At 42.5% G+C, this 23,814-nt stretch overlaps 5 protein-coding genes across 9 annotated transcripts in view; 3 read left to right on the top strand and 2 right to left on the bottom strand.

Annotated features, from left to right (window-relative positions):
• The window catches only part of csgalnact1a (chondroitin sulfate N-acetylgalactosaminyltransferase 1a), a 29,663-nt gene extending 29,077 nt beyond the window's left edge, over positions 1 to 586 (bottom strand). The window contains exon 1 of the mRNA XM_035608665.2: positions 429 to 586. The gene's annotated coding sequence lies outside the window, so the exon portion shown is untranslated. The remainder of the gene's footprint in view (positions 1 to 428) is intronic.
• A 727-nt stretch (positions 587 to 1,313) lies between these two features.
• nxnl2 (nucleoredoxin like 2) lies at positions 1,314 to 6,289 on the bottom strand. Of its 2 annotated transcripts, XM_035608712.2 has the most exons (3): positions 5,425 to 6,289; positions 4,249 to 4,443; positions 1,314 to 1,682 (listed from the first exon to the last, which is right to left on the bottom strand). In XM_035608712.2, the coding sequence occupies exons 1-2, from the start codon at positions 5,724 to 5,726 to the stop codon at positions 4,275 to 4,277; spliced, it is 471 nt and encodes a 156-aa protein (XP_035464605.1). In that variant the 5' UTR covers positions 5,727 to 6,289; the 3' UTR covers positions 1,314 to 1,682; positions 4,249 to 4,274. The 2 variants fall into 2 exon arrangements, with proteins under 2 accessions (XP_035464605.1, XP_035464604.1); XM_035608711.2 differs by lacking the exon at positions 1,314 to 1,682 and having other exon boundaries at positions 3,761 to 4,443; positions 5,425 to 6,285.
• A 424-nt stretch (positions 6,290 to 6,713) lies between these two features.
• gng10 (guanine nucleotide binding protein (G protein), gamma 10) lies at positions 6,714 to 7,986 on the top strand. Its single transcript, XM_035608713.2, has 3 exons — positions 6,714 to 6,993; positions 7,562 to 7,689; positions 7,788 to 7,986. The coding sequence occupies exons 1-2, from the start codon at positions 6,913 to 6,915 to the stop codon at positions 7,685 to 7,687; spliced, it is 207 nt and encodes a 68-aa protein (XP_035464606.1). The 5' UTR covers positions 6,714 to 6,912; the 3' UTR covers positions 7,688 to 7,689; positions 7,788 to 7,986.
• Positions 7,987 to 9,977: 1,991 nt separating this feature from the next.
• btc (betacellulin, epidermal growth factor family member) lies at positions 9,978 to 16,538 on the top strand. 4 transcript variants are annotated; one of them, XM_035609039.2, is made up of 6 exons: positions 9,978 to 10,069; positions 10,842 to 11,089; positions 11,751 to 11,858; positions 13,519 to 13,636; positions 13,939 to 14,085; positions 15,218 to 16,538. In XM_035609039.2, exons 2-6 carry the CDS (start codon positions 11,047 to 11,049, stop codon positions 15,363 to 15,365), a joined length of 564 nt encoding a protein of 187 aa, XP_035464932.2. In that variant the 5' UTR covers positions 9,978 to 10,069; positions 10,842 to 11,046; the 3' UTR covers positions 15,366 to 16,538. The 4 variants fall into 4 exon arrangements, with proteins under 4 accessions (XP_035464932.2, XP_035464933.2, XP_035464934.2 ...); XM_035609040.2 differs by lacking the exon at positions 9,978 to 10,069 and having other exon boundaries at positions 10,748 to 11,089; positions 15,218 to 15,359; positions 15,443 to 16,538; XM_035609037.2 differs by lacking the exon at positions 9,978 to 10,069 and having other exon boundaries at positions 10,749 to 11,089.
• Positions 16,539 to 19,632: 3,094 nt separating this feature from the next.
• On the top strand, positions 19,633 to 22,476 carry rxfp3 (relaxin family peptide receptor 3). Its single transcript, XM_035609264.2, has 2 exons — positions 19,633 to 20,004; positions 20,108 to 22,476. The coding sequence occupies exon 2, from the start codon at positions 20,176 to 20,178 to the stop codon at positions 21,385 to 21,387; it is 1,212 nt and encodes a 403-aa protein (XP_035465157.2). The 5' UTR covers positions 19,633 to 20,004; positions 20,108 to 20,175; the 3' UTR covers positions 21,388 to 22,476.
• Positions 22,477 to 23,814: the final 1,338 nt, after the last annotated feature.

Raw genomic sequence — 23,814 nt, 5'->3', positions numbered from 1 at the left:
TGGGTGACTCACATGTGCTCTTAAACAAAATAGTTTAATTTATGTTACATAGGCCACATATCCATTGACCCAATGATTTGTTACCAAAAATCAATTTGTTTGTTTTTTTTTTAAAACGGGCGGAGGGGGGAACTTCAACACAGAAAGGAGGAACCTGCTTTCATAGTTATTATGTTTGGGCAGAATCAAACTTGATTGAATTACTTTTTCTTTCTTCCGGCTACCATGAAAAGGTAGCCGGATATCGCCTATAAACACAACAAACTTTAAGTTCTCATTGACCAGAGTGAGAACTCACAACAGGCACACTTGAAAGATATCAATAGCATCAGTGTTATTCATTTTTTTTATATCACGGTTGTGTTGTGCATCGCCGCATCTGTGGTGAACACTATATGAACAAGCCCTCTCACGCCCGGCCAACTCACCTCTCGCTCCAGCCGTCCTTGGTTCTGTCCATCCCCGGGTGGAGGTTCTGTTTTGCCCCGGTGCTGCGGTCCCGGTCCCGTCCTGCAGCCCTCCGCCGGTCCACAGCCGACAGAGTGCGGGAACAGGCGTGAGCGTTTGTACCGGCCGAGCGCCGTGAAGCACACGGGAGAGAGGCAGAACCACACCGGAACACGAAGGGCGGATCCTTCAAAATAAAACAATGCACAAAAAATACTAGTACTTCTACTTTACTGCAAGAAGAAGCTTTAACACTAACCTAGAAAAATGTCTATGAAGAGGAATCTAGACTGGAAAAGTATGCCTAAAAAATATACTAGCCTTCCTAAAGCTATTATCTGTGAATTAACTATGTATGTTATTGATGGCCTTGTTAAAGGTGGACATTATATTCAGTTCTGTTTATATGACGTTATTCTGAAACGCGAAGGTGGCAGAAATAGGCCTCTATGATGCTTTAAAATAAAACTACCTCAATGCTGAAGCATAGGATTTAATTAAATCTTCTGTGGCAGTGTGAAATAAGTTGCAGTAATATGACCATAAATTGGCTAATTAATAAAACAGCATCATAAATTTTGTAAATTTTAAACTTTATGGCAGAGCGGTTGTAATTAATTATTGTACAGTGTGTGTGTGTGTGTGTGTGTGTGAGTGTAAATGTGTTTTAGACCTCTGACCGAAGAATTTGTCCTCATTTGTTGCTGACGACTAAAACATCATCAAAAGACATGAACCTGATAAAACAATTATTGGTTTTTTTTCCCTCCACAACCCACATTTCATTCAATTGATATCCTTTCTCACCATATATTAATACTATTCTTTAGATGACACTGGAAAAACATAAACGTTCAAGCAGAGCAGACTATGAAAAATGACCTTTTATTTTGAAGGTTCCGAGCGGAAACCTCGTCATCAACGTGGCGCGCTTGACGCTGGCGCTCGCTCGCTCCGTGCAGGTCCGCCGGTCCACCCAGCCCTGCGCCTCCCTCCCCCCATGTCCTCACATAAAGACAGCCTTGTTGTTGTAGTTGCTTCAGGACACCGTTAATGCAGCAGGAAACACTACAGCCTTTCATTTCTGAAGGCAGCAAGAAGTCCGGCTGACTCCAAATGTGAAGTCCACATATAAGGGATCCGTCTTTAATTTGAGCTGCTGATGTGAGGGGGCTGTGCCCCGGGCCGCGGGGTCCCAACCAGGCTGCGAGGGCAGGAAGCGGACATCACAGGAGCTGTAGTGAGATCACATCGCGTGTAAAGTGTCAGTGATGCCAGAGAGAATGGTTTCAATCACTCAGGTACAAGCAGCAGCACCACAAGTGTGAGGAATGTTACCTGAATAAAATTATAAATGCTTTATCATCAAAATAAACGTGTAGTGCCAAAAGCATTATCAGTCAATGTGTTCGTTCATCACTTCGATGTGGCCTGACTGCTGACCTGTCTCAGACCGAACTGAAACACAGCAGCTCCTAGGGGTTTTCACCTCACACTCGTTTAAGTTGCACATGAGACCATGACTATTGGCCCCAAAAACTAAACTCACACTGACAGAAGAAGAATCAAGACACCCAGGACGAAAGAGAGTTTCAGGTCAGTTTGTCTCTGTGGTTGGTTTTCATCCCCTTCAGCTACTAACCATACTGTGCAACCTTGTGGCTGTTTTCATCCATTTGTGTTTTCTTTTTAGTTCTTATGCATTTTTTGTTATGGACATTTTGTTGCTGGTGATTATCTTGTGTGTTATCCTTTTTCTCCCCATCATCGTCTATCTGTGGTCACGTGGTAGACTTTCCAACAGGAAATGATAAGTCACTTTCACACTTCCTTGATCCTTGTATGCACAGGTCGGATGGTCTGCCTCGACCCGTATAGACTCATCCATTGGCACATTCTTATTTATAAAGCCATACTCGGACTGCTTACTTCTTATTTACAGATGTACATTTTTCCCAAAGGTACGGGAAACTGTTGCTTGCATTCTCAGGACTTATTGCTACCAACTGTCCCTGATGTCCATATAAATCTGGGGGAAAAGGCTTTTAAGAACGCTGCTCCCTCGGCTTGGAATGACTTGCAAAAGGACGTTGAGCTCCAAGAACTGGTCTCAATGGACACTTTTAAAGTTCTCCTAAATGACCTAGAAGGAGTACTGGCACTACTGGCTGTAAATGCTTTGACTGTTGATGAATGTTGTCTCTCATTTGAAATTGTTTTATGTTTTCGTGTTTGTCTGCAATCACTGTTATGTGTGCTGCTGCCTTTCTTGGCCAGGATGCGCTTGAAAAAATTATTTTTGATCTCAACAAGTTTTATTTTGGTTAAATAAAATTTCTGTGGCTCTGATCTCTCGGGCCTGTGCTTCATCGGCCTGCTCACTCAGTAATCCATGCATGTATTTCCAGTCAGGTTAGCCAACGAAAACAGTCTAGTATCGCACTGCACAACGTCCAAGTGTAGTATAACCTGGAGTAGAGTGGGACTTTAAATTGGATGAGAACATCTCGAGCCTCTGGAAGAAACCGTTAATGAAATTCCCCTTGAATTGATCATACTGCTGGGGACACTTCCCGACATGATATTCACACTTTGTACACCTCAAAGTGAGTGAGTCGTAGTGTAAACTGACTATAAATGTAGGTAAAAATTAAGCGAATTTAACACCATATTTTCAAATATAACAGCGACCCCATGTGGCACACCCGTGTAACTGCAACCTGCATGTTTCTGAACAGAGGCACACCAAGCCATCTACTGTGGATCACGGCTCATTTTCTACTAGACGATGCATATTCACTTTTGAAGTGCAGCCGATTATTAATTCTCTTTCTAACTTGCCAATTTCATTGTTGTGCTTCAGAGTCATCGCTTCCTTCAGCGGCAGGCTGCGAGATCTGCAGCTCTTTCTTTGCGCAGCCCCTCGGAGACGTACAGTATCAACAAAAAACACTGTCGCCTGTGAGAAAAATGTATCTCTGAGTGAAGCCTTGCGGCGTGGCCTGGTGTGGTTCTCTGAAGACCTGCGAGCGTTTCAACATTAAAAGGAGACAGATCCGATGATTTGTTTGGAAGGTGTTGTTGTTTTTTTCAAATGTAAAAAGTGATAACAGCAGTGTCAGCATGCACAAAGGGAAAAGGCAATTAGGGCCACGGATGTGAATGTGCCAGCATGTTGGAAATAATGTCCTGTGGGCTTTCCGGATCCTAACTAGGCAAAGGGGAATTACTGTGTTACGACACATGGGATGTGCACCGAGGCTCCTTGACACCATGAGAGAAATGTTACATGAAACAGGCAAACACAAATAAATCTGTAAAACACAGAATATATATATTTTAAGAGTTAACAGTCTTAGCAACTCATTAAAAACAAAATATGAAAATATACAGGCAGCTCAAAGTACAACTACAAGTCAAACTTTTGGAAACATACAAAGGCAAGCTCCCCAGGAGAGAAGATGATCTATGTACCATAGGCTGTATGTTTAATTAGTGCATGAGCTTATAAAGAACATAAGCTAATATGTTTTTAAAGTAACTGTAGCTGGCTTCTATTATTGATACTAAAGTACAGTTTTCACATGTGAACCACAACAGACAAGCCTGAGATTTGTCTTGAATGCATAGGACGTTTGGTTAAAAAGCTAAACCAAACTTCAAGAGTTTGATTTTTTTGTCACGGATTGTTTCATTCGAAGGGGTTTACAGTGCTGAAGAGGTCAAAGTGTCCAATATTTAAGAAAAATATAAGACAAAAAAAAGATCTTGCTGTGGTTACATGACGTGAAGAGATCTCACCGACGTTTCATCTTTGTGGTTGTTTCCTAACCCTTAAAATTCTGAAAGATCTCTGCGGCGTCCAGCCAGGACCTGAAGCAGGCCAGGCCTCGGTCCCTGATCTGCTTCCTGCCCTTGTCTGTGATCACGTCGCCATTCTCCTTCACGATCACCAGCTTGGGCACCGCTGTGATCTTGTAGCGTTGCTTCAGTTCACTGAGAGGAAACGGAGACATGGACACAAGTTCATTAAAAAAAGGCACCTGGAAAAACTGCTGCTCTGCTTTTTCTAATATATATATATATATATATATATATATATATATATGCACACACGTATGCTTGAAAGTGATGGAAGATAACGTATGTTTACTCAGCTCCTTGAACTTAAAATAATGTAATTTTCATCCCACTACATTAATGTGAGAAGCTGAAACCAGCAAATATATGTCAGAAGTACAAAATGTAGTATCAAAACATCATATAAATACAAAACTGGCTTCACCTCGACTTGCTACAGAGTTGAAACACCACCTTCACCAAGATGTATGCATCAGTAAGAATGATCCAACATCTAAACGATGGGAAATTAATCTGCAACTTCTTTTCTTTAATTCTGATTAATGGTTTCACTCACTTTTAGAGGACACATCATGTCGAAACCTTTCAGCCTCTTATTTGTTAGGATTTGCTGATTTTCTTTGTTATATAAAATATATATATCATTGGATTATTTTTGGTCTAATAACCATCTAAACATAGGCTTTGATTTGATTCCCTCGTGGCCAGCAAATAGTCACAATAATGCATAAAAAATAGGCAAATATTCATTCATACATGGGATCTGGACAAAAAACACAGAAAAATAAATAAAGAAGCATAAGATTATCATTGAATAGATCAGACTATTAGACAGAGTTTGAGTGCTCTCTCTCTCTCTCTCTGTGTCTAATCCCTGACAGGGTGACCCTCAGGGGCAGTGGACATAAGCTGCAGCACAGACCTAATACGCTCTGAAATCCCAATAAGACCCAGGACAAATAAAGCACAGAGTGATTGCAGCTAATTCTAACTGTTGTTGACAAGTCATGGTGCGTTCAAACCCCCCGTGCGAAGTAGGCGAGGCGGAGTGACGGAGCTCGGGGACGTAACGGTGCACAGAAGAACTACGTTCCGTTCAGTCGTGGCGACACTGACTGTTTGTACTCGTCCGTCCAGGCCAGGGCGAGCCAGTCCCCGTGCACGTCGTGGTAGTACTCCACCATGTCGTCGCTCGACTTGTCCGACGACACGAAGACGATCTCGAACTGGGCGGGGGGGTCGCTCTCCTCCACCAGCTCCGTGTAGAAGTCGCACAGCACGGGCGTGAAGTCGCGACACGGCGGACACCAGCCCGCGGAGAAGTAGACGCCCACGACCTTGTTCCTCAGAGCCTCGTCGGGGTCGACCAGGTCGCCGTCCTTGTTGAGGAGCGCGCGGCCGGTGAACACCTCCACCATGGCGGCCCGACGGCTGCGCCCGCGGGCCACAACTCCACAACTTCCGCAGAGTCCGGGAGGTTCGGCGGGTGTAGGTGCAGTCTCAGCTCATGTCAGCTCGACGCTGTTCAGTGGTGTTGAGGAAGCGGCGGGTCTTCTCTGCAGAAGCCTCGTTCCACTGTGCAGTAACGTTTACCTGTCGGTAAAGCCTTCCTAGAGCCGAGCCCGGTAATCACCTGTGGGCCAATGGGGACACGCGGTGACGACTGTTGTGGTTCGTTAAACCACGTGGTTGTCAGACGGGGCGACAAGGGGGGGAGAGCGCCGAGGCCACGTTCAACCGCGCAAACCGCTGTGCAGCGTTTTGCAAACGTTTCCGGGTTCGAAGGCAGTAATTCCTGGAAACGGGATTTGAGGCGCGTGTCGGACTAGTTACCCAATTGACATACGAAGAAGTGTAATAACCTGGAGAGTCGCACGACACGACCACCGTTTTCTGTTTGGATGAACGTTTTGTTACGTTTGACCGAGGCTGAATGTGCCCCTGCGTCAGCAGCCGCAGCAGCGCGACGTCTCAACACTCGCAGGCAGCGCCCACCGGCGCATGCGTAGTTTTGTTTTGTTTTGTTTGATTTCTTTTTCCAATAACCATAGTTGTATAATGTAATGTCGTGTAATACAAACAACACAGAGTACATTTGAGCAGCAAGATTATAAAAACAAAAATATATTAGTAAATTGATTGATTAATTGTCTGATTAATTATAAATAGTTCTGGTATAAGACAACATTTATAAAATGGGAAAAAGAAAAAGCAAACTAAACGATAAATATAAGAAACGCATGAAATAAAAAATTACCTTACTAAAATGATGACAAGATGGATGTCTCTAAATTATGTGTGTGTGTGTGTGTGTGGGGGGGGGGGGGCTAATATATCTGAATGCAAGTTTCATTTGACATTTGTAAAACAAAACTAAAGCCATTTTAAAGTATGTGTGTGTGTATAAAGTAGACATGCAGGTCAGTGTGCTTCCTCGTCTCTTAAGAGGAGAAGGTCTGAGGTCACTTGGAAGGAAACCCGGCCCCTCTATTCTCTTCCAGCTTTCGCTGCCCATGAGTGCAGTCGACTGCTGTGTTGAAAGACAGAAGGGACTTTTTTTTTTCCAACAAGGAGTTCTTCTTTCCCAAAACAATTTCCAACAACATGACCTCTAATTCCAATTTATCCAACATGCGTCGGATGGTGGAACAACTGAAGCTTGAGGCCAGTGTGGAACGAATCAAGGTAAAGCAAAATAAATTAAATGTTTAAAGAACATTAGAGAGACATGGTTTTCACACTTTGTTTAATTTTGTATGTTGCAAAATATGACCTAACTAAATGTACTGCCTTGCTGAAGTAAATGCAAACCATTACAGATTGATGTTCTGCTTCTGTTTTACACAAACTATTGATTTTGTATGAGCATGTTGGGTCAAACTTGCTTTGTCTTTTTACCTCTTCAGTTTATTTATGGAGACCCCTCAGACCTCCTCGTAAGTGACTCGTTAACGAATTGTAGGGAGTTTCTCACTAATAGATCATCATGTCTGCTCGTCAATAATAAAGTGTCTCAAGTTTCTAATAATTCATCATCACAACTGCAGGTGCCTGGATTTATAAATTGAACTTAACTGGAAATCTTACAATTATTCATCAATATGGCAGCTCATTGGATAGTCTTAGACTCATCATTGTCTTATAACTGGTCCATAAAATGATATATATATATTATTAATAGACTCATGAACTAATGTAAATAAAACCTTTACAAAGGGGGAAAACTGTTTTTTGTGTGTGCCTTAATTCCCAGGTGTCCCAGGCGGCTGCGGAGCTCCAGCAGTACTGTCTGCAGAACGCGAGCAAAGACGCCCTGCTGGTCGGAGTCCCCACGGGCAGCAACCCCTTCAGAGAACCACGCTCCTGTGCTGTAGTGTGAAGGTCAGAGTCCAATAACAAGCCTTTATTTGTGACAAAACACCTACTACATACAAGAGAATTTCAAATAAAGGAATAAAAATGTTTTGCACTTTTTGCAGAGGAAGAGGAAGTGGAATCAACTGTGGCATCTCACCCCTTAAAGATTATGTTTTTTAGCCATTTCTGTATAATTTAAATGTACTGTTTTCAAGAAAAACATGAACAATTTCAAATTCTTTTTTCTTCTTCAAATAAACTTCTTGTTCTACAACATCGGTGTATATTTTTAACACATTAAAGACCTTTATGTCCTTCATAGTCTGTAGTCTTGTCTTTAAATACCTGTTGAATGCTGTACGAGTGTGATCGTTGCCTTGCACAGTGGAGTTATATGGTGATCAAGCAGATGTTTATAGGCAGACTCTAAATTACACCCTGGAATCTCACAGCGTCGGAGCTTCCTGATGCTCAGTCTAAGTTAGGAGCCCGGCGAGAGAGAGGAAACAGGGTTTCCTGTCCAAAACTGCAAAGACACTCAACACAGAGTTGCATTCCACTGAGCCTTTGAGCTTTTTTAAAGCTTTTATGGACTTGTATTCTCATACTCAAACTCAAGGCTATGATTAGAAGTAAGATTTTAATCATCATAGGGAAGAATTTGGGTTATATAAACCATGTTGTCTGTTTTATTTAAGTGCGTTAAGTCATTTAAGTCAGAGCCGGATTGTTATTATTTTATTTATGTGCATATTGTATATTGTGTTGTCTATGATCTGTAATTATAGATATGTGAAGATGTAGCTAGTCCCAGGAAGAGTCTAGAGCAGTGTAAGAGTCTGTAAGAGGTCTCGCCAGTCATGAGGTAGCTCTCCACTTGGTCACTTCCTTTTCCTCTCAGTACACCACAGACAAGTCTCAATCGTTTTCCCATTTGAATGAGTCCTAGCCTAACAACCTTTTTCTTTTTTTTAAATATAAATTACACCGAGGAGATCAGATGTTCCTCCTTTCGTATACTCGAAAGGAGGAATAAGCAGAAATTATTTATCATGTGATCTAAAATTGAACGGGTGAAAAGAATATTAACATAACATGTTATCATATCATGACATAAAACAAATGATACAATTTGTACTTAAGAGGTACTAATCTTTTATATTTTAACCTATACTCGATAGCATTTATCATTATATTTAAATTTTAAATATAATTTCAGTTTAAATTACACAAAGTATCATAGCATTATAGCATTTCTGAAGATAGTGAACACTTGAAATAAGAAGTGTTCTCTTGTAAACTGTGCTCATTTGGACACATTACATACAGGAGGTTTTTGTTTAAAAATTCTAAAAAAAATTATGGAACTTGCGGTGCCGTGTTGGAGGGAGCCTACAAAAAAATACCCAGCCACATTTTTACTAACAGGAAGGTAACACAATAACATGGTGAAACTTTTACAGGAGATCAGGAATATCAATTGGCCAAACTTCTTCTGAAGCACAAATTTCAATAATTCAGTCTTTGAGATGATAATACAATCCTCCAGCTTCCTCATCGCAAGTAATTTGTTCTCTGGTTTAAATTTTGCCCATATCATATTGTTCATCTCATTTAAAACATAATTTAGTTTTGAATTTCCAAGTAGTTCAGTGAATAGATAGCATTATTATACATGGATTTTTTGGCATGAATTCAAACCCAAAAACAAAAAGCTCTTTAATACTTATGTCATTTCATTCTCCCAATATGCCTTCAGGATTGTGCAAAACCTTAAAATGTTTCAAATTATTTAAGCACACTTTTATTTCCCTGCTCCAGTGGGGGTCCAGGCGGTTTATGGTTCGAGGTGTGGGTTGGAGATTATGATTAGAAGTAGTGGGCAGCTTACAAAGGGTTTATTTAATGTGTGTCCAGATAGAGTTTTGAAACTTCTCTTTGTGCAGTTTTCTCTTTTGTGCTATAGTCAAAGAGATTCAAGCACAACTTGATGTTTGTAGCACGGCAAACACACACTGATTCCATTTTATTCATGTTCTCTCTGATGTTTTCTTTTCCTTTGCCAAATGGGTTGTCCTTTTTCTCACATGCCAATCTTATTATCATTGGAAAGGCATGAGAGAGAGAGAGAAACTGAGGATGGTTTGATTAGTAACTTTTTTTTTTTGGTGGCTGGTCATGCAGAGATAATGAAGTGAAGATACCCGCTGTCATGCAAACCAGGAATACAATTTTTTAGGGGTCAGAGGAAGATGGTGAAAGTATTTATTTATTTCTTAATAGGAGGAATGTGTCAACTTATGCCATCTGCTGGTCACGTGTAGAGACTGAAAATATCACCATCCAAATTTCCCAATGCAGCCTTACCAGTGGAAGGAGACGTGCTCAAGTCCTGCTCTAAAAAGTATGTACATTTTATCAGCAACATGTACTCAAATAATTAAAAGTATTAAATGCTCACTAACAAAAAAAAGCAAATCATCACTGATGCATTTGTGTGTGAGCATATTATTTCATATTTTTTGCCTGTAACAATGTATTCTGATAAGTAACTACAGCTGTCATTTAAATGTAAAGTGAGATATTTCCCTCCCTTTGGAATGTATGGAAGTTTTATGCCAGGGTATGAAAGTACTCAGTATTAGCCACAGAAATGTTCACTTTGAACTACAGGACAGTTGAGTCATACTCTGCAGGAGTCAGATTAAAAGAAGTCCAGATTTTGCAGTAGTGTCTGATCCAAGTCTGATTTTTGTCAGTCTGCTGACATCCATCCACTTTCTGTTGGTCCAGGAAACCTTCAGAACTTCGGTCATACATTAGTTCCTGCAAAGACAACGCGGATGGAAATAGAAATGTACCCGAAAGGGCTTTGCTGTGGAACAGGTTGTTGCCGGTGAATGTTTCTTCTGGCACTTCATTCTTAAAAAAGAAAAAATGGAAAGTCAGGAATACAGGTGCAGCTGCTCCTCTGACAAGGAAATAACCTGTGTGGCTTGAATGGAGTCCTGTTCTCCTTTAAAGGTATGGGCGGAGAGCGGAGAGCAGAGAGCAGAGTTGGGTTTCAGTGCCACCCCCTTTTCTATTCTCACACACACACACACACACACACTGTGTTTGCAGTCCAGTCACAGTCCAGGGAGACACTTTGAGCTGTGTGTGCGCTTTGATTACAGCCTCAGACTTTCCCGTCTGACTATGAGACTAAACTGCCACCAATGACGGACCACAACACGACGCGTCACCGGGGAATTTTCGCTGCTCGTCCACACCTTCGTCAAAGGTCATTGACCTCTGAGAGAGGACCGATCCAGTTTGACTTCTGCCCGCCAATGACACTGGACTGCATGCATCGGATGAGCGCTTTCGTCAAGTGAGGAGATGGCCATGGTGTACAAGCTCTATGTAGGAATAATAATCACGGGTAAGGTTTGCGGTTGTTTCATCCTTTTGGTTCTGTGTTCACCTTTCCATGTTTATAATATATTGTATTTATGATCAGATTAGAGTTTGGCAACCTCACAAAGACACAAAGTGATGTTTGCATATGATTATGTGTGAATATTTCAGCACATCTTCCTATAGTGATAATTTTCTCCCCTGGGCACATGCATAGTGTAAAAACTCTAGATTGTTTATATAGTTGGAGGACTTTTTTCAACGGCCTTACGCTTTGAACATAATGCAGCCATTAGGTCTGAAGACACTTCTCTTCCTGTTGACCTTTCGTCCAATAGACTTGTGTGTTTGACAGTGATGGAATAAAGTGTCCTTATTCTGCCTATGTATCCCCTTGTGGTTACTAATCATTGTCAAAACAGTCTTCTCTGATGTGAAGTGACACAAGACATGAGACAGAAGTGGGCGTGAATGAGCTAATTCACCACTCTCTCTCCTACGAGGCGGGCATCATGACTCACTCAGCTGTTCACCAATAACTCAAATTGCTATGTTAATCATGTTATTTTTCTCATCATCTATAGTGTAGATGTTATACAGTGGGTGGACTGTGTGTCTGTTAGTGTGTGTGTGTGTGTGTGTATGTGTGTGATGTGCTTTTTTATTGTTTGTGCTTGTGGCTGCAGCTCTGGCCCTATGCAAATACTGCCTCGCAGAAGGGAACGCCACCGAGGGGGCAGCCAATCGAACTGTAAACCACTGTCATCACCATGACAACGGAGATAATTGCACAGGTAGATATGGACAGCAGATGGGGGGGTGATGGTACCTTTACAGCATAATTAATGGTGAGACAGAGGCAGTTGAGTGTGGAGGCTCATTCATAAAATCATCCATCATCAAATTTTGACATAAATAACCATCACCTTGTTTCAAATTAGTTTTGGAACATACAGTACTTATCTTGGCTTTCTAGCCAAGAGGTTAATAATATGATTCATAGACCACAAACTGATGCTTCATTCTTTGAATGCATTAAAAAAATGACATTTCACACGTTAAGCGGTAGCTGTAGTTGCTGGCTGTAGCCTCATATTTATCGAACAGAGTGGTTTTGATCTTCTCATCTAAACTAACTTGTGAATGAAGCAAGTAAGCATACAAGTGTTTCCCCCAAATGATTCCTTTAAACTTTGTAACTGGATATTTTTCTTTCCAGCGCTGAGGTCATGGCAGCAAGCCAGATCTCAAGTTTCTGCTAACAACTGAAGCGCTCTCATTGAAGTCACCTGAACAGCAGTATTTTTTTTTTTTTTTTTAACGAGCTGGCTTTCAAATATAATCTCTTGGGGATGGGTTGTAAAGATAGCGGCAGCCTGTGGTACAAGAAGCACTATGTGTAACTGTGTGTAGCGTTATGGCCTACTGACAGCTGCGGGGTGTGTTATAGTGTGTGTTTGTGAGTACAGCTAGAGAGGACATGTGTTTTTATTTAGCGAAGAATGACATTAATTGATTATAATGAGACCTGATGACACCGGGTTTTTGCTGGCACTGAATAGACAGGCGCCCTCCACGGATCCTATTGCAAACTGTCTATTTATATCACGCCACGCCACGAGGTGAGGGTGTGAGTTAAAGAAGCAAGCTGACAAAACGTGACGAGTTCAAATAGACATCAACAGTTTGGGAAATTTGCTTGTTCGCTTTATTACCAAATGTCAGTTGAGAAGATTGACACTTACAGTATATGTTCAAGTGACAAAACCATATTGTGACCATGGTAATTTACTTCATGAAGTATTTTCCTTTTGGAGCACAGTGGTAATGCTATATCTTTTGTGGTAATTACCTGCATGCCTAAACTTAACCGAACCTTCACCAAATTGGTGGACTTGTTGCCCTAATTATAGGAGCCAGTGTTTGATGATTAGCTTAGCTTAGCATAAGGACTGGAAACAGGGGGAGATGGCTAACCGAGCTCTGTCCAAAGGTAACAGAGTCCACCTTCACTGCAGTGCAGGGGCAGTTTTATGAGAGTTTTTGTTGGGGACTATGTCTTGGCCAGGAGCAGAGATCATTGGTGAGCCTTAGCCTATAGGTATTTAACTGTGTCCCCCTGTTTTCAGTCTTCATGGTAAGTTACACATGATAGAACACATAGATCACTGCATTAGAGTGGTATTGATCCTCTCACCCAGCTCTTTGCAAAAAAACACATGGGGGCTGGGTAACTTTTGACTTGATCGGACTCCCAAACTGGTTCACATGCATTGTTGTATTCATTTTTAATGTCAGTATGATGCAGGGGCTGTATCAACTACTCTTCACTTCAAAAATCATGGCCATGGGTTCCCAAATGTTTGCATACAACTATTTACTGTGAACTTTAACAAGAAAAAGAAATGGTACCCTTATTTAGAACAAATTTTGAAGTTTGTAATTCACCCACAGACACAACGGATACAGGGCCGTGGAACGGCCACTTCTCGGAATGTCCCGAGGAACTAGCGCACTACTGCGTCCACGGGGAGTGTCGTTACGTTAAAGAACAGAAGGCGCCGTCTTGCAGGTGAGAAATGTCTGCTGCAAAAAAAAGATTGAGATGATGATGACTGAGAAATATATAAAGAGATAAAATAACTTGGAATAAAGGAGAGGAAGGACAAAATCTGGCAACAAAAGGGAGTAAGATGATCTCAATACAGAAGAGTTGGGGAAAATTCATTGTTTGGTATGTCCCTGCACTATAATGGGTTTTGGATGTTACAGTCTGTGTTGATATATTTGGAGAAGCTGGCAGCGAGCAGACGAACAGGAAATTACATGAAAATGAAAGCCACGAAGGAAATCTTTTGTCCGTCTATGTCTCAGGTGTCAGCACGGTTACATTGGCTCCAGGTGTGAATATGTGGATTTGGACTGGCGGAGAGGAGAGAAACGACAAATCATCATCGCATGCGTCATTGCGGTGCTCGTTATCCTCATTCTTCTCATCATATTCATCGGCATCTGCTCACAGTAAGCCCTTTGTGTGTGTTTGTGTGTGTGTGTGTGTGTGTGTGTGTGTGTGTGTGTGTGTGTGTGTGTGTGAGTGCGTGTGTGTGTTTGTGTGTTAAGGAATAGTTTTGACTTCTTTTTGAACTACGTTTATTGATGCTCTTTCTAAGAGTTAGACAGGACGATCGATACCACTCGCACGTCTGTATGGTACATCAGGAGCCTGGAGCCAGTAGCCAGTTGGCATAAAGTAAAGAAACAGTGAGAGAGGTGCCTGTCTCTGCCCAAAGGTCAAGCAATATGCCTACTAGCACCTCTGAAGCACACTAAAGAACACATTACATCTAGTTTGTTTTAAATTCTGAATTGTTTTATGGACGGCCGTGGGAGGTAGATACAACAACATCCATGATCTGTGGCCACTGTTGCTATGGAGAAGAAGCTATAGAGGTGTTGTTTTCCCCGTGAAATTTGTGAAAACTTGTTAAACACTGAATTAATTCAATGTTGACCCACAATCCCAAAAATCAGTTGAATCAAAGCTGCAGGTTATGAAATACACTGTAATAATTAGCTTCCACCCAACATCAAAGCATTTTCCGTTGGGTCACTTCATGGTTCTTTCTACTTTAAAATGCATTCTTGAATTTGTAGTTAAAATCTCAAGTTTAAAGCCGTGATTTTTAAAAATTTAACTAAAGAACCTTGGGATTACTTGGGAAACTCAACCGGAACTGTAGAGGAGCTCCAACTGTGGGTTAATGTAACTTTGTCAATGGTAACAATGAGTTGGACTCTGCTTTTAGACCCAGGGGCATATTACCACTTTGCAACTCTGTCGTCTTCTAATAGTTAGGCTAAAATAAATGAAATATTACAATATTAGTGCGCTTTAGAGGCACTGTTAGGGGGGTTTTGTTACCGATGGGCAGACCCACGCTAGTTGTTTTGCCTGCCTTGGGTCCATATGCCAAACTGAGCTAACCAGCTGCTGGCTGCAGCTTTATACTTACCACACAGATGTAAAGCTTTTATCAATCATCGACATTTAAGTGTTTTTCCCAATATGTGGAACTTTTCCTTAAATCTGCATTTTGTTTGGTTTTCCTGCTGCATATAGATCTGATAACTACATTTGACATTTCTCCATCAGGCGTAGCTACAGACTGTGTCGGCGGAGGGGGCGGCGGAGGGAGGAACCGAGGAACGGGTCTGAGAAGCTCAGCATGATGGATACCGGCGCGATGCACACAATCCTCACACCAGATTCAATAGAGCCTCCTCAACCAAACGCGGTATGAGGAGTGTGTATGACTCAAGGAGGAGTCTGGGAATAGTTCTGTCCTTCATGTGACAGCTGCTGCCTTTTGTCTCACAGTGACGGCAGTGTTGCTTTAGGAGGTGCCTCTCTGTGCTGGACAGGATGGAGGCCCGCTCGACGGAGGGACATCTGTGGATATAGTTTGCTGTGTTACATCAAGCGGGATCACGTTGGTGCCCACTTCCCTTAAAGGGCAGCCTTTCTTGGAAATGTCCGGACAAAGATGATGCCTTCTTGGATTTATGACAAACAAGAAGTTGGAGATTCCCGCCGGGCCCAGCCGTGTGGTGGCAAGGACGCTTTTTTCCTTCCCCCCAATACTGTGGAGCCGCAGGCGCTTGATGCCTCTCGCTGCTGACGGCACAGCTCTAAACACGTTGTTGCTATTTTGGAAAAGAAGTTGTGACACCAGCTGACAGCCAGTGATAACAATAGATGAGGTTATTGGCCCGTGTTGGAGACACAGAAAAATGAGGTGAAAGGGACCGATGAAGACACTTTGCTCCATGTTCTCTGTCGTCTAGGGGAACTGCTGTCGAGTTAATAAATCATCGAATGTATAGAAGTACCAGCAGCCACTGTACAGCACACTGTAGTTTTGTGTCATATAATTCCTATTTTATTTACTGCTGCTTTTTGCTTTAGTGTCACCTCACGAATGCACGGTATTTATACTTCAAAAACCTTAATCACACGCAGTCAGCGGCTATGCCCACTTATTCCTCCACTCGTTGATACCTGTCGACATCAGCAATGCAAGAGAGGCGGAAAGGTTGCAGCCCTGGATCGGCCGGGGAGCCTGAGGACAAGGAGAACTTGTGCTGGAGGCCTTTTTTTTCTCTTTTTGATCTGTATATTTGGAGCCGGGCTGCCTCCGAGCTGCAGAGGCAAGAACAGCTGAGCCTGTGTGTGGAGGCTCGACGGAGGTGAAAGTGCTCCACTGTACGAGACCAGTTTCCAAACTGCCAGCCTTTCACTGGCAATGTGTGTCTGAATCTGTGCATTAATGCTGAAGGCTAAATGTAGAATTGGGACATTTTAGGAGGTAGCCGGTGAAGTCCGCCCCTGATGTTCATGTAAATAAAGTCTGTTGTCTGTTTGCCGTTTACATTTTTTTTTTTTTTTAAAGATCAACTGTGAATGATACAGCTAATGAGAGACACTGTGTTTCATAAGTTCGTCAGTGTGTTCCAAGAAATAATACTTGCTTGCTCTCACTCATCACAATCTGCTCCAGTTCAGAAGACCCCTGCTGACCTCTCCTGAATGCCCCGTGAATTTGCTGTGATCATTTATCCGGACCTTCAACGTCCCGATTTTTATCAAATAACAGTACGTGCACTATTTACAATACTACTACACAAACAATTGGGCAAGAAATGTTCCGACTGCACTCCCTTGCAGGTGATTGTACTTTGGTAACAGTTTTATTGCATTGTTGCGTTGCCATGGTGCTGTTTAACCAGCTGTAGACAGCGGGCGTGAGCCAACAAATTCCAGTGTTAAGAGTGTGAACATAACACAGGATCGTCTCTGGCTTTGTCCTTGAGTCTAAAACTGTTTCAAGTTAAATTCTTCAAAACATTCGGACTATGTCAGACTGCTAAATGTCAACAACAAGTCCGTCAGAGGAACTGGGTTATCCTTAGCCAGTGTACGACGATTTCAAATGAATAACATCGATAGTACCATGGTGGGAAGCTAAGTTCGCAGTACAGATGAATGTTGAATTATGCTGCTTAATCCTTCTTTACAATTTACTGTCATTTTCATAATCTTTTTCTTTTTCTGTCCAGTTACACAGACCATTTGAATTTGAACAGGAGACTGGTGCATGGACATGCATACAATGTGATGTGATAAGTTTTAGACAGGCTGATGCAGTTTTTTATTTCTTCCTTCACCCTATTTCCAGTTTTTATTCTAAAATAACCTAAGCTGACCATCTGTCCAGACAAAAAAGGCGCTTGGTTAATTTATCTCTAACTCCGGGCAAGCAAATAAGCATCTGTCCCAAAACTATTAATCTCATTTACTGGCTCATTTTCCTTGTCTTTCTGTTCTTCCCCAATTAGTGTCCCTGCAAGCTGTTTCCTCATTTTACAGGGTTTAATGATGATGCTATTTTTTCGTCAGCGTAATTGAATCAGTTTTGAAAATCTCATTACTCAATACGTCAAACAATTGTATATGATACATCATCGGTTACAGCAAAACCAGGTGTAAAATGTAAATATTTATGCTTCTGGAATAGCAGGACATTACGTATTGTTTTGGTCACCGTTTGTCAGAACTGAATCATGTGAAAAGGTGTGTTCAACAATATGCCAACCTTCATTCAGACGTGGAGACCTGACCGATGTACGCTTGGCTTCTGCAGACATGAACTGCTTTTCTTCAAAATGCCAGAAAAATCATTTTCAAATAGCGAATATGAAGTGAACTTTGAGGAGACTGGAATTCAAATGCAAATTAAAGCACAGCCCGTGACCCTGCCTAGGAGTGATGCAGCATGTTTTTTCCCATCTTCAGAATTTTGGTGTGAGGAGATTAGTATTTTTTTAGAACCAAACTTACGGCAGTGTAAAAGTAGCTAAAAGAACATTGATGTAAAAGTTTCGTATTCTCTGCTCTGTTTGGATCTCTGACCTAATTCCAGGTGACCTGTGTGCCCCGGGCTGTCATCGAAACGGTGACAGCTGTAGAATGCGGTAGTTTCTATATGAGGGGTGTGTCTGCAGGAAATGTGAGGCTGATAAGAACGACAGATACTGGTTTGATTTGGATTGGGGACGTTGTAAATTCTCTTTCGTAGAAACCTGCAACGTCACTTTGAAACACTTGAAAATAACCCGTAGAAGTGCAAGCTTCAAGTAGACTTGCAGTGGATAGACCTTGGACGACACACACACACACACACACACACACTGATTCACACTGACTGCTCATAGTTCCATCTGTTCTCCTGTGGTATGTCTGCATGTCGGTGGCTCCAACAGCTGAGTGGCAAACAGTGTGACTGAGAGATAGGCCACTGCCTCACACAGGGCACCACACACACACACACACACACACACACACACACACACACACACGTCAGCACTCAAGGCAACACGGGGAGTTGTTCAGTGTATGTTTTGTGGCCTTCCCAGTTCGTTCAGTTTGTGAACTTTTTTTTGTAGTTTGCATGAATACCACTGGAGGTCAGCAGAACACAACGGCCCTCGAAACTACGGAACACATTTAAATTGAGTCAGTGATGTAAGTAAAGCACTTTCGCTCAGGCGATCATCTCAAGAACAATCTAACGCTTTTTTTTACTCCCACTTTAACACATTTCAGAGGAGATATTGCGTATTAAATACATATTTTACTTGTACAAGACTCGTTCGCAAGTTACTTTGCTGATTAAAGTTTTAAAACCCCTATAAAGAGCTTGTAACTGATGAAAACTATTTTGCAAAACATAAAACCCCAGTGTGAGGCATTCTGCTCACAGGGGTCCTTTAACTTTTGTAGTTTCAGTAGATTTTAATACTATGTTGAATATTGAATGGAATTTTTTTTAATACTGTGTTATTGGTACTTTTTCTTAACTGGCAGCTCTGAACATGCCACTGGATTTTATACTTCACATGAAAGCGAGTCTACGTTATTATTATTATTATTGTTTCTTCTGACAAAATTGCTATTGTTTTATTTAGTTTAATCCTTATTACCAGAGGCTGCAAAGGGGAATTATTCTGTTTTGATCTGACACTAAAGCCATTTTTCCCCCCAGAGAAGGTATGTTTGAATCATAGATAAATACACTGTGAATGATGTTATTATCAATACTAGTAATATTTATATTCCCTCGTGACATCAGCAGTCAGTGAAGATGTCTTTCAAAACGAGGAGCATCTGGAAACGATGGTCATGGTTGAGAAGTACTGACAATGTTGACTTCAGCGGAGAAATAGTTGAACGGAGGTCCGTCTTCAGAGTGGTGGTGACATCTATAGCTTTGGCCTCAGAGGAGAAGATATCAGAGATTACCGTCTACACATCAAAACCTTAAAGAAATGACTAGTACAATATGAAGTACACGTGGCACACATACGTGATATATGCAATGTTTGCATTGTCCTCTGTCCTTATACCTGATTGTATCATTAGAGTGACTCCAATAGGTCCCAACGTTATCTCGATCACAACCTATTCAAGCCCACTCCTCTCCTCTCAATTCTCCTCTCCAGTTCTTTGTCTCTGGGCACTACCTCCTCCTTCATCACTACCACGCCTGTCATCCTCCTTTTCTGATTATTTCCTCTCATCTTAAGCCATCCAGGTGATCCTCTGATGAATATAAATATATATACAGGGTCAGTACTGCTGACCCTCAGTCAAGGCAAAGTGGGATCAACATCTAAAGGTAAATAAAAAGTAAATGGAGAGTGGCTGACAGACCAATTGGAAGATGGTCCTGGACATCTAATCAGAAGCTCCAGTTTGCGCCTGGGCGCTGCGTCAAGACGCACGGAGAGCTGCCTGAGACGCACTTCAACACAACAACCCTCAAGCAACACGGCAACCTGACGAGAAGCTCTGATGCTCACACAGCGACGTTTCTGTCATTGGTCTGTATTTATTCGCATTCGGTTTTTGTTTAGGTGTAACTCAAGTAACATGGGGGCTGGCGCAGGAGCCTGAAATCCAAGGTGTTTTTCCTTTCTTTTGCAGAAGGGTGAAGCCGTTCGCATCCATAGCCATGACCTTACTGAAGAATACCATCTGGGCTTCCACTTAAAATGTCTGGGGAATTTATCGACACTGCCGCCGAGGACTCGGGGGGACCAGGGCTCAACTTCAGCTGCGTTTTCAACACGACCAACCGCTCCTCCGGCGCCGGGGTCCACCTGTCGGACGTGGACAGAACGGCTTCTGCGGGAGCAGTTGTGAGGATCATCATCTCCGTCGTGTACTCGCTGGTCTGTGCGCTCGGTCTGGTGGGGAACTTGCTGGTCCTGTACCTGATGAAGTCCAGGCAGGCGTGGAAGAAATCCTCCATCAACCTTTTCGTAACTAGCTTGGCGGTGACGGATCTCCAGTTCGTCCTGACTCTGCCGTTCTGGGCGGTGGAGAACGCGCTGGACTTCACCTGGCTCTTCGGCAAAGCCATGTGCAAGATGGTCTCCTACGTGACGGCCATGAACATGTACGCCAGCGTGTTCTTCCTGACGGCCATGAGCGTGGCGAGGTACTGGTCGCTCGCCTCGGCGCTCCGCGGCCGGCGGCGGCGCGCACAGTGCTGCTCGGCGCGCTGCGTCGCGGTGCTCGTCTGGTTCGCCGCCGTCGCCGCCGCGCTGCCGCACGCCGTTTTCTCCACCGCCGTCACGGTTTCCAACGAGGACCTGTGCCTCGTCAAATTCCCCGAGAGCAGCGGGAGCGCGCAGTTCTGGCTGGGTCTCTACCACTCGCAGAAAGTGCTGCTGGGCTTCGCGGCGCCGCTGGCCATCATCTCAGCCTGCTACCTGCTGCTGCTGCGCGTCATCACCCCCAGGAACACCAACACGTCCAGCGCCAAGCGCCGCGCCAAGGTCACCAGGTCCGTCACCATCGTGGTGCTGTCCTTCTTCCTCTGCTGGCTGCCCAACCAGGCGCTCACAGCCTGGGGCATCCTCATCAAGCTCAACGTGGTTCATTTCAGTTACGAGTACTACACCGCGCAGGTGTACGTCTTCCCCGTGTCCGTGTGCCTGGCGCACTCCAACAGCTGCCTGAACCCCATCCTGTACTGCCTGATGAGGCGGGAGTTCAGGAAGGCGCTGAGGAAACTCTTCTGGCGGATGACTTCGCCCCACCTGACCACCGTCAGGCCGATCACTGCCACCTCGAAGCCGGACGAGCAAGTGCAAGTCCTGGTCCCCATCAGCGCGCCCGAGGAGCCCGCCGTGGTCGTCTACCCTCCGGGGGCGGTGATGTATAGTGACAGGCGAGATCTTCCACAAAACAGCACTTAATCTCAAGGGCCAGGGACAGTGCACCTTATAAAAAAAAATGTCATTCTTTGTGACTTTCATTGACATGCATTTATGATACTTGGACTATTTCTCTTAGTTGTCATGAAGTTGGATCTGCATAATTCAGAAGGATGCGACCAACATCTCAGTTCACCACTGGGGCCTCTTTGGCAACTTCAACATGTGTGGTTTTGTTTTCAGCTACTCTTTAAAAAAACAGACAGGGACATTTCATGTTTTGAATGTGTATAAGTCGCCAAATGTGCAAAGTAAACTGTGCAATAAGTAAGCGGCTTGCTGGTCCTCCTTTTTGTTCCCGAAGAGAATGTGTGGGCAGTACATTCATTCATTCATTCACTCACCCTGGCATTCATTCATTCACTCATTCAGTTTGAAGCCACAGGAATCCCTAGCCATCATCACGTTGCATTAGATATCACTGCTTCACTCAGTGCTGATATCAGAATCGTGAGAGAGAAAAAAATGGAATGAATGCATGAAATAAGGTTGCCATGAATCTACATTGTTAGTTACATCACTATAATCACCTTAGTGATGTGAGCTGTGGCTGCATAATGGAATTTTCTCACATCAATTTGTTCCCTACATCAGATTTTTCTTGTCTCAGGGAATTTTATATTCTATATTTAAGTTCTATATTTATAGCAACACAATTTGCACCTGTCCTACCAAGACATGTTATGTATTTGTGAACATATGACTGAAAATGGCAAACAATCTTTTTTATAATAAGGCCTGCATACAGATCCAGATCTGAATTCCTTTTCCAAAATGTAATCACCTGTTAACATGGCCGAGCCCTGTCTCTGATAAAGAAGAAAAGAAACTATCGAGTGAATCCAACCATAACTTTTTTAGTAATCCTGCTAACAAACAAACAAACAACAAAGCGAACTAATCTCATAACCTCGTTGGTGGAGGTAAAAGAAATTGATCTGTGGTCCCTGATTGGTTCCTTCTGGGATCCATACTTGGACTGAATTATTGGAAATCTATAGGTAACCTGCTGAACATCACCTGTTGAAGACATGAAGTCAAACTGTCATATCTGTTTTCAATAAAATTTTATTTTTGAGAGCATTCATTGAGTGTGCAGTGAGTGCGTTTTGAATTGCTTGTGAGAACATGTTGGTATGTGCAAACCTACTGTGAGACATTGTCATAAACCCACATGGACATTTGACACACAGGACAAAAACTTTACACTTACATTTAAATTTCACAGTTTATGCAGAACTCCCTTCAAATGAATCAAGTGGATGAAAATTTCTTTCCACCATCTTAAACAACCCAATCATTTTTTCATGTGTTTGCTCTCTCCGATAGTGAAAATGAAAGAGAGGAACTTGCCGCTAAAAGGATTTAGTCTCTCAATCCTTTTTATATCATGATATTTGCAACTGAACCACAAAAAAGATGTACACACGTTAAAATGTCAAACTGAGTACAAATCCATATAATGAGTCTCTGAACTTTAGATGAATATAATTGGTCGTATTTCAACCGAGAACAACACTAATTTGAATATCGCCTGCAGGAATTCCAACCAATAATTGTTATCAAATATAGAAATATAGAACCCTTTCTAGATTTAATGGTGAAATTTGAAAACATTCAAGGGATAACGTCATGTGTTCAGCAGGCAGCACCACGAACCACTTAATCTACAGTAAATAGTGCCGTGTGCAGGGATTTACAGGGGTAATGTCATGGGTATTCGCTCATCCTTCATTTATTCTTGACCATGTGCAACGATGATAGGTTAAATAAATTTAAAAAACCATCCCCCGCAACAAGTATTCGTTTCCACATATCACCCCTTAAAAATACAATTAAAAGCAGTTGAATGTCAGAAATGTTAACATATTCATGTACTGGTCGCAGATGAAGGGACTCAACATCAAGGGTGAATCCCTTTTTTATTTATTTAAAGGAACTCTGCACTGAAACAATTTAACCCCCATCTTTCCGCACGATATTGTGCTTTTTAGCTGGAAACTTGAAGCAAAGGGACTAATTTCACGCATATTTCTGCAGGCTAATCTAATTACAAATGAATGAAATGCCTACACCCGAACGGTCTGTCACACAAACACACACACACACACACACACACACACACACACACACACACACACACACACACACACACAGAAACAGTTTCATCCGTTGCTGGATGAAGAATGACTCCAACTCATAATTGTGTGGTCCTCCAGAGACAAGCCAACCTTCATCTGCGACCATTTGATGTGTTTTTCAAATCAGATCTTCAGGCATATTTAGATAGTTTGTGGACATTTTTGGAAAATCACTTTACAGTGAAATATTTGACTGTGCTTCTGTGTGATTCCCAGTGATCAACGACTGAAACCCAGGGACACGTGGACGGACATGTTTGTGGTAACT

The sequence above is a fragment of the Scophthalmus maximus genome, chromosome 20 (assembly GCF_022379125.1).
Source record: "Scophthalmus maximus strain ysfricsl-2021 chromosome 20, ASM2237912v1, whole genome shotgun sequence".
In the NCBI taxonomy this organism is placed as follows: domain Eukaryota; kingdom Metazoa; phylum Chordata; class Actinopteri; order Pleuronectiformes; family Scophthalmidae; genus Scophthalmus; species Scophthalmus maximus.
The sequence above is the reverse complement of the archived record's forward strand: the minus strand, read 5'-3'. Positions and strand labels throughout refer to the sequence as shown.

Bases quoted from the DNA above. Each gene is read 5' to 3' on its own strand.
- rxfp3 (XM_035609264.2), top strand. From the start codon at position 20,176: ATGTCTGGGGAATTTATCGACACTGCCGCCGAGGACTCGGGGGGACCA.
- nxnl2 (XM_035608712.2), bottom strand. From the start codon at position 5,726: ATGGTGGAGGTGTTCACCGGCCGCGCGCTCCTCAACAAGGACGGCGAC. The intron at 4,444-5,424 runs GTCAGTGTCGCC...GTTTCCTCTCAG, and splicing joins TGGACGGACGAGTACAAACA to TGAACTGAAGCAACGCTACA.
- btc (XM_035609039.2), top strand. From the start codon at position 11,047: ATGGCCATGGTGTACAAGCTCTATGTAGGAATAATAATCACGG. The intron at 11,859-13,518 runs GTAGATATGGAC...ATTCACCCACAG, and splicing joins CAACGGAGATAATTGCACAG to ACACAACGGATACAGGGCCG. The intron at 14,086-15,217 runs GTAAGCCCTTTG...TTTCTCCATCAG, and splicing joins TTCATCGGCATCTGCTCACA to GCGTAGCTACAGACTGTGTC.
- gng10 (XM_035608713.2), top strand. From the start codon at position 6,913: ATGACCTCTAATTCCAATTTATCCAACATGCGTCGGATGGTGGAACAA. The intron at 6,994-7,561 runs GTAAAGCAAAAT...CTTAATTCCCAG, and splicing joins CCAGTGTGGAACGAATCAAG to GTGTCCCAGGCGGCTGCGGA.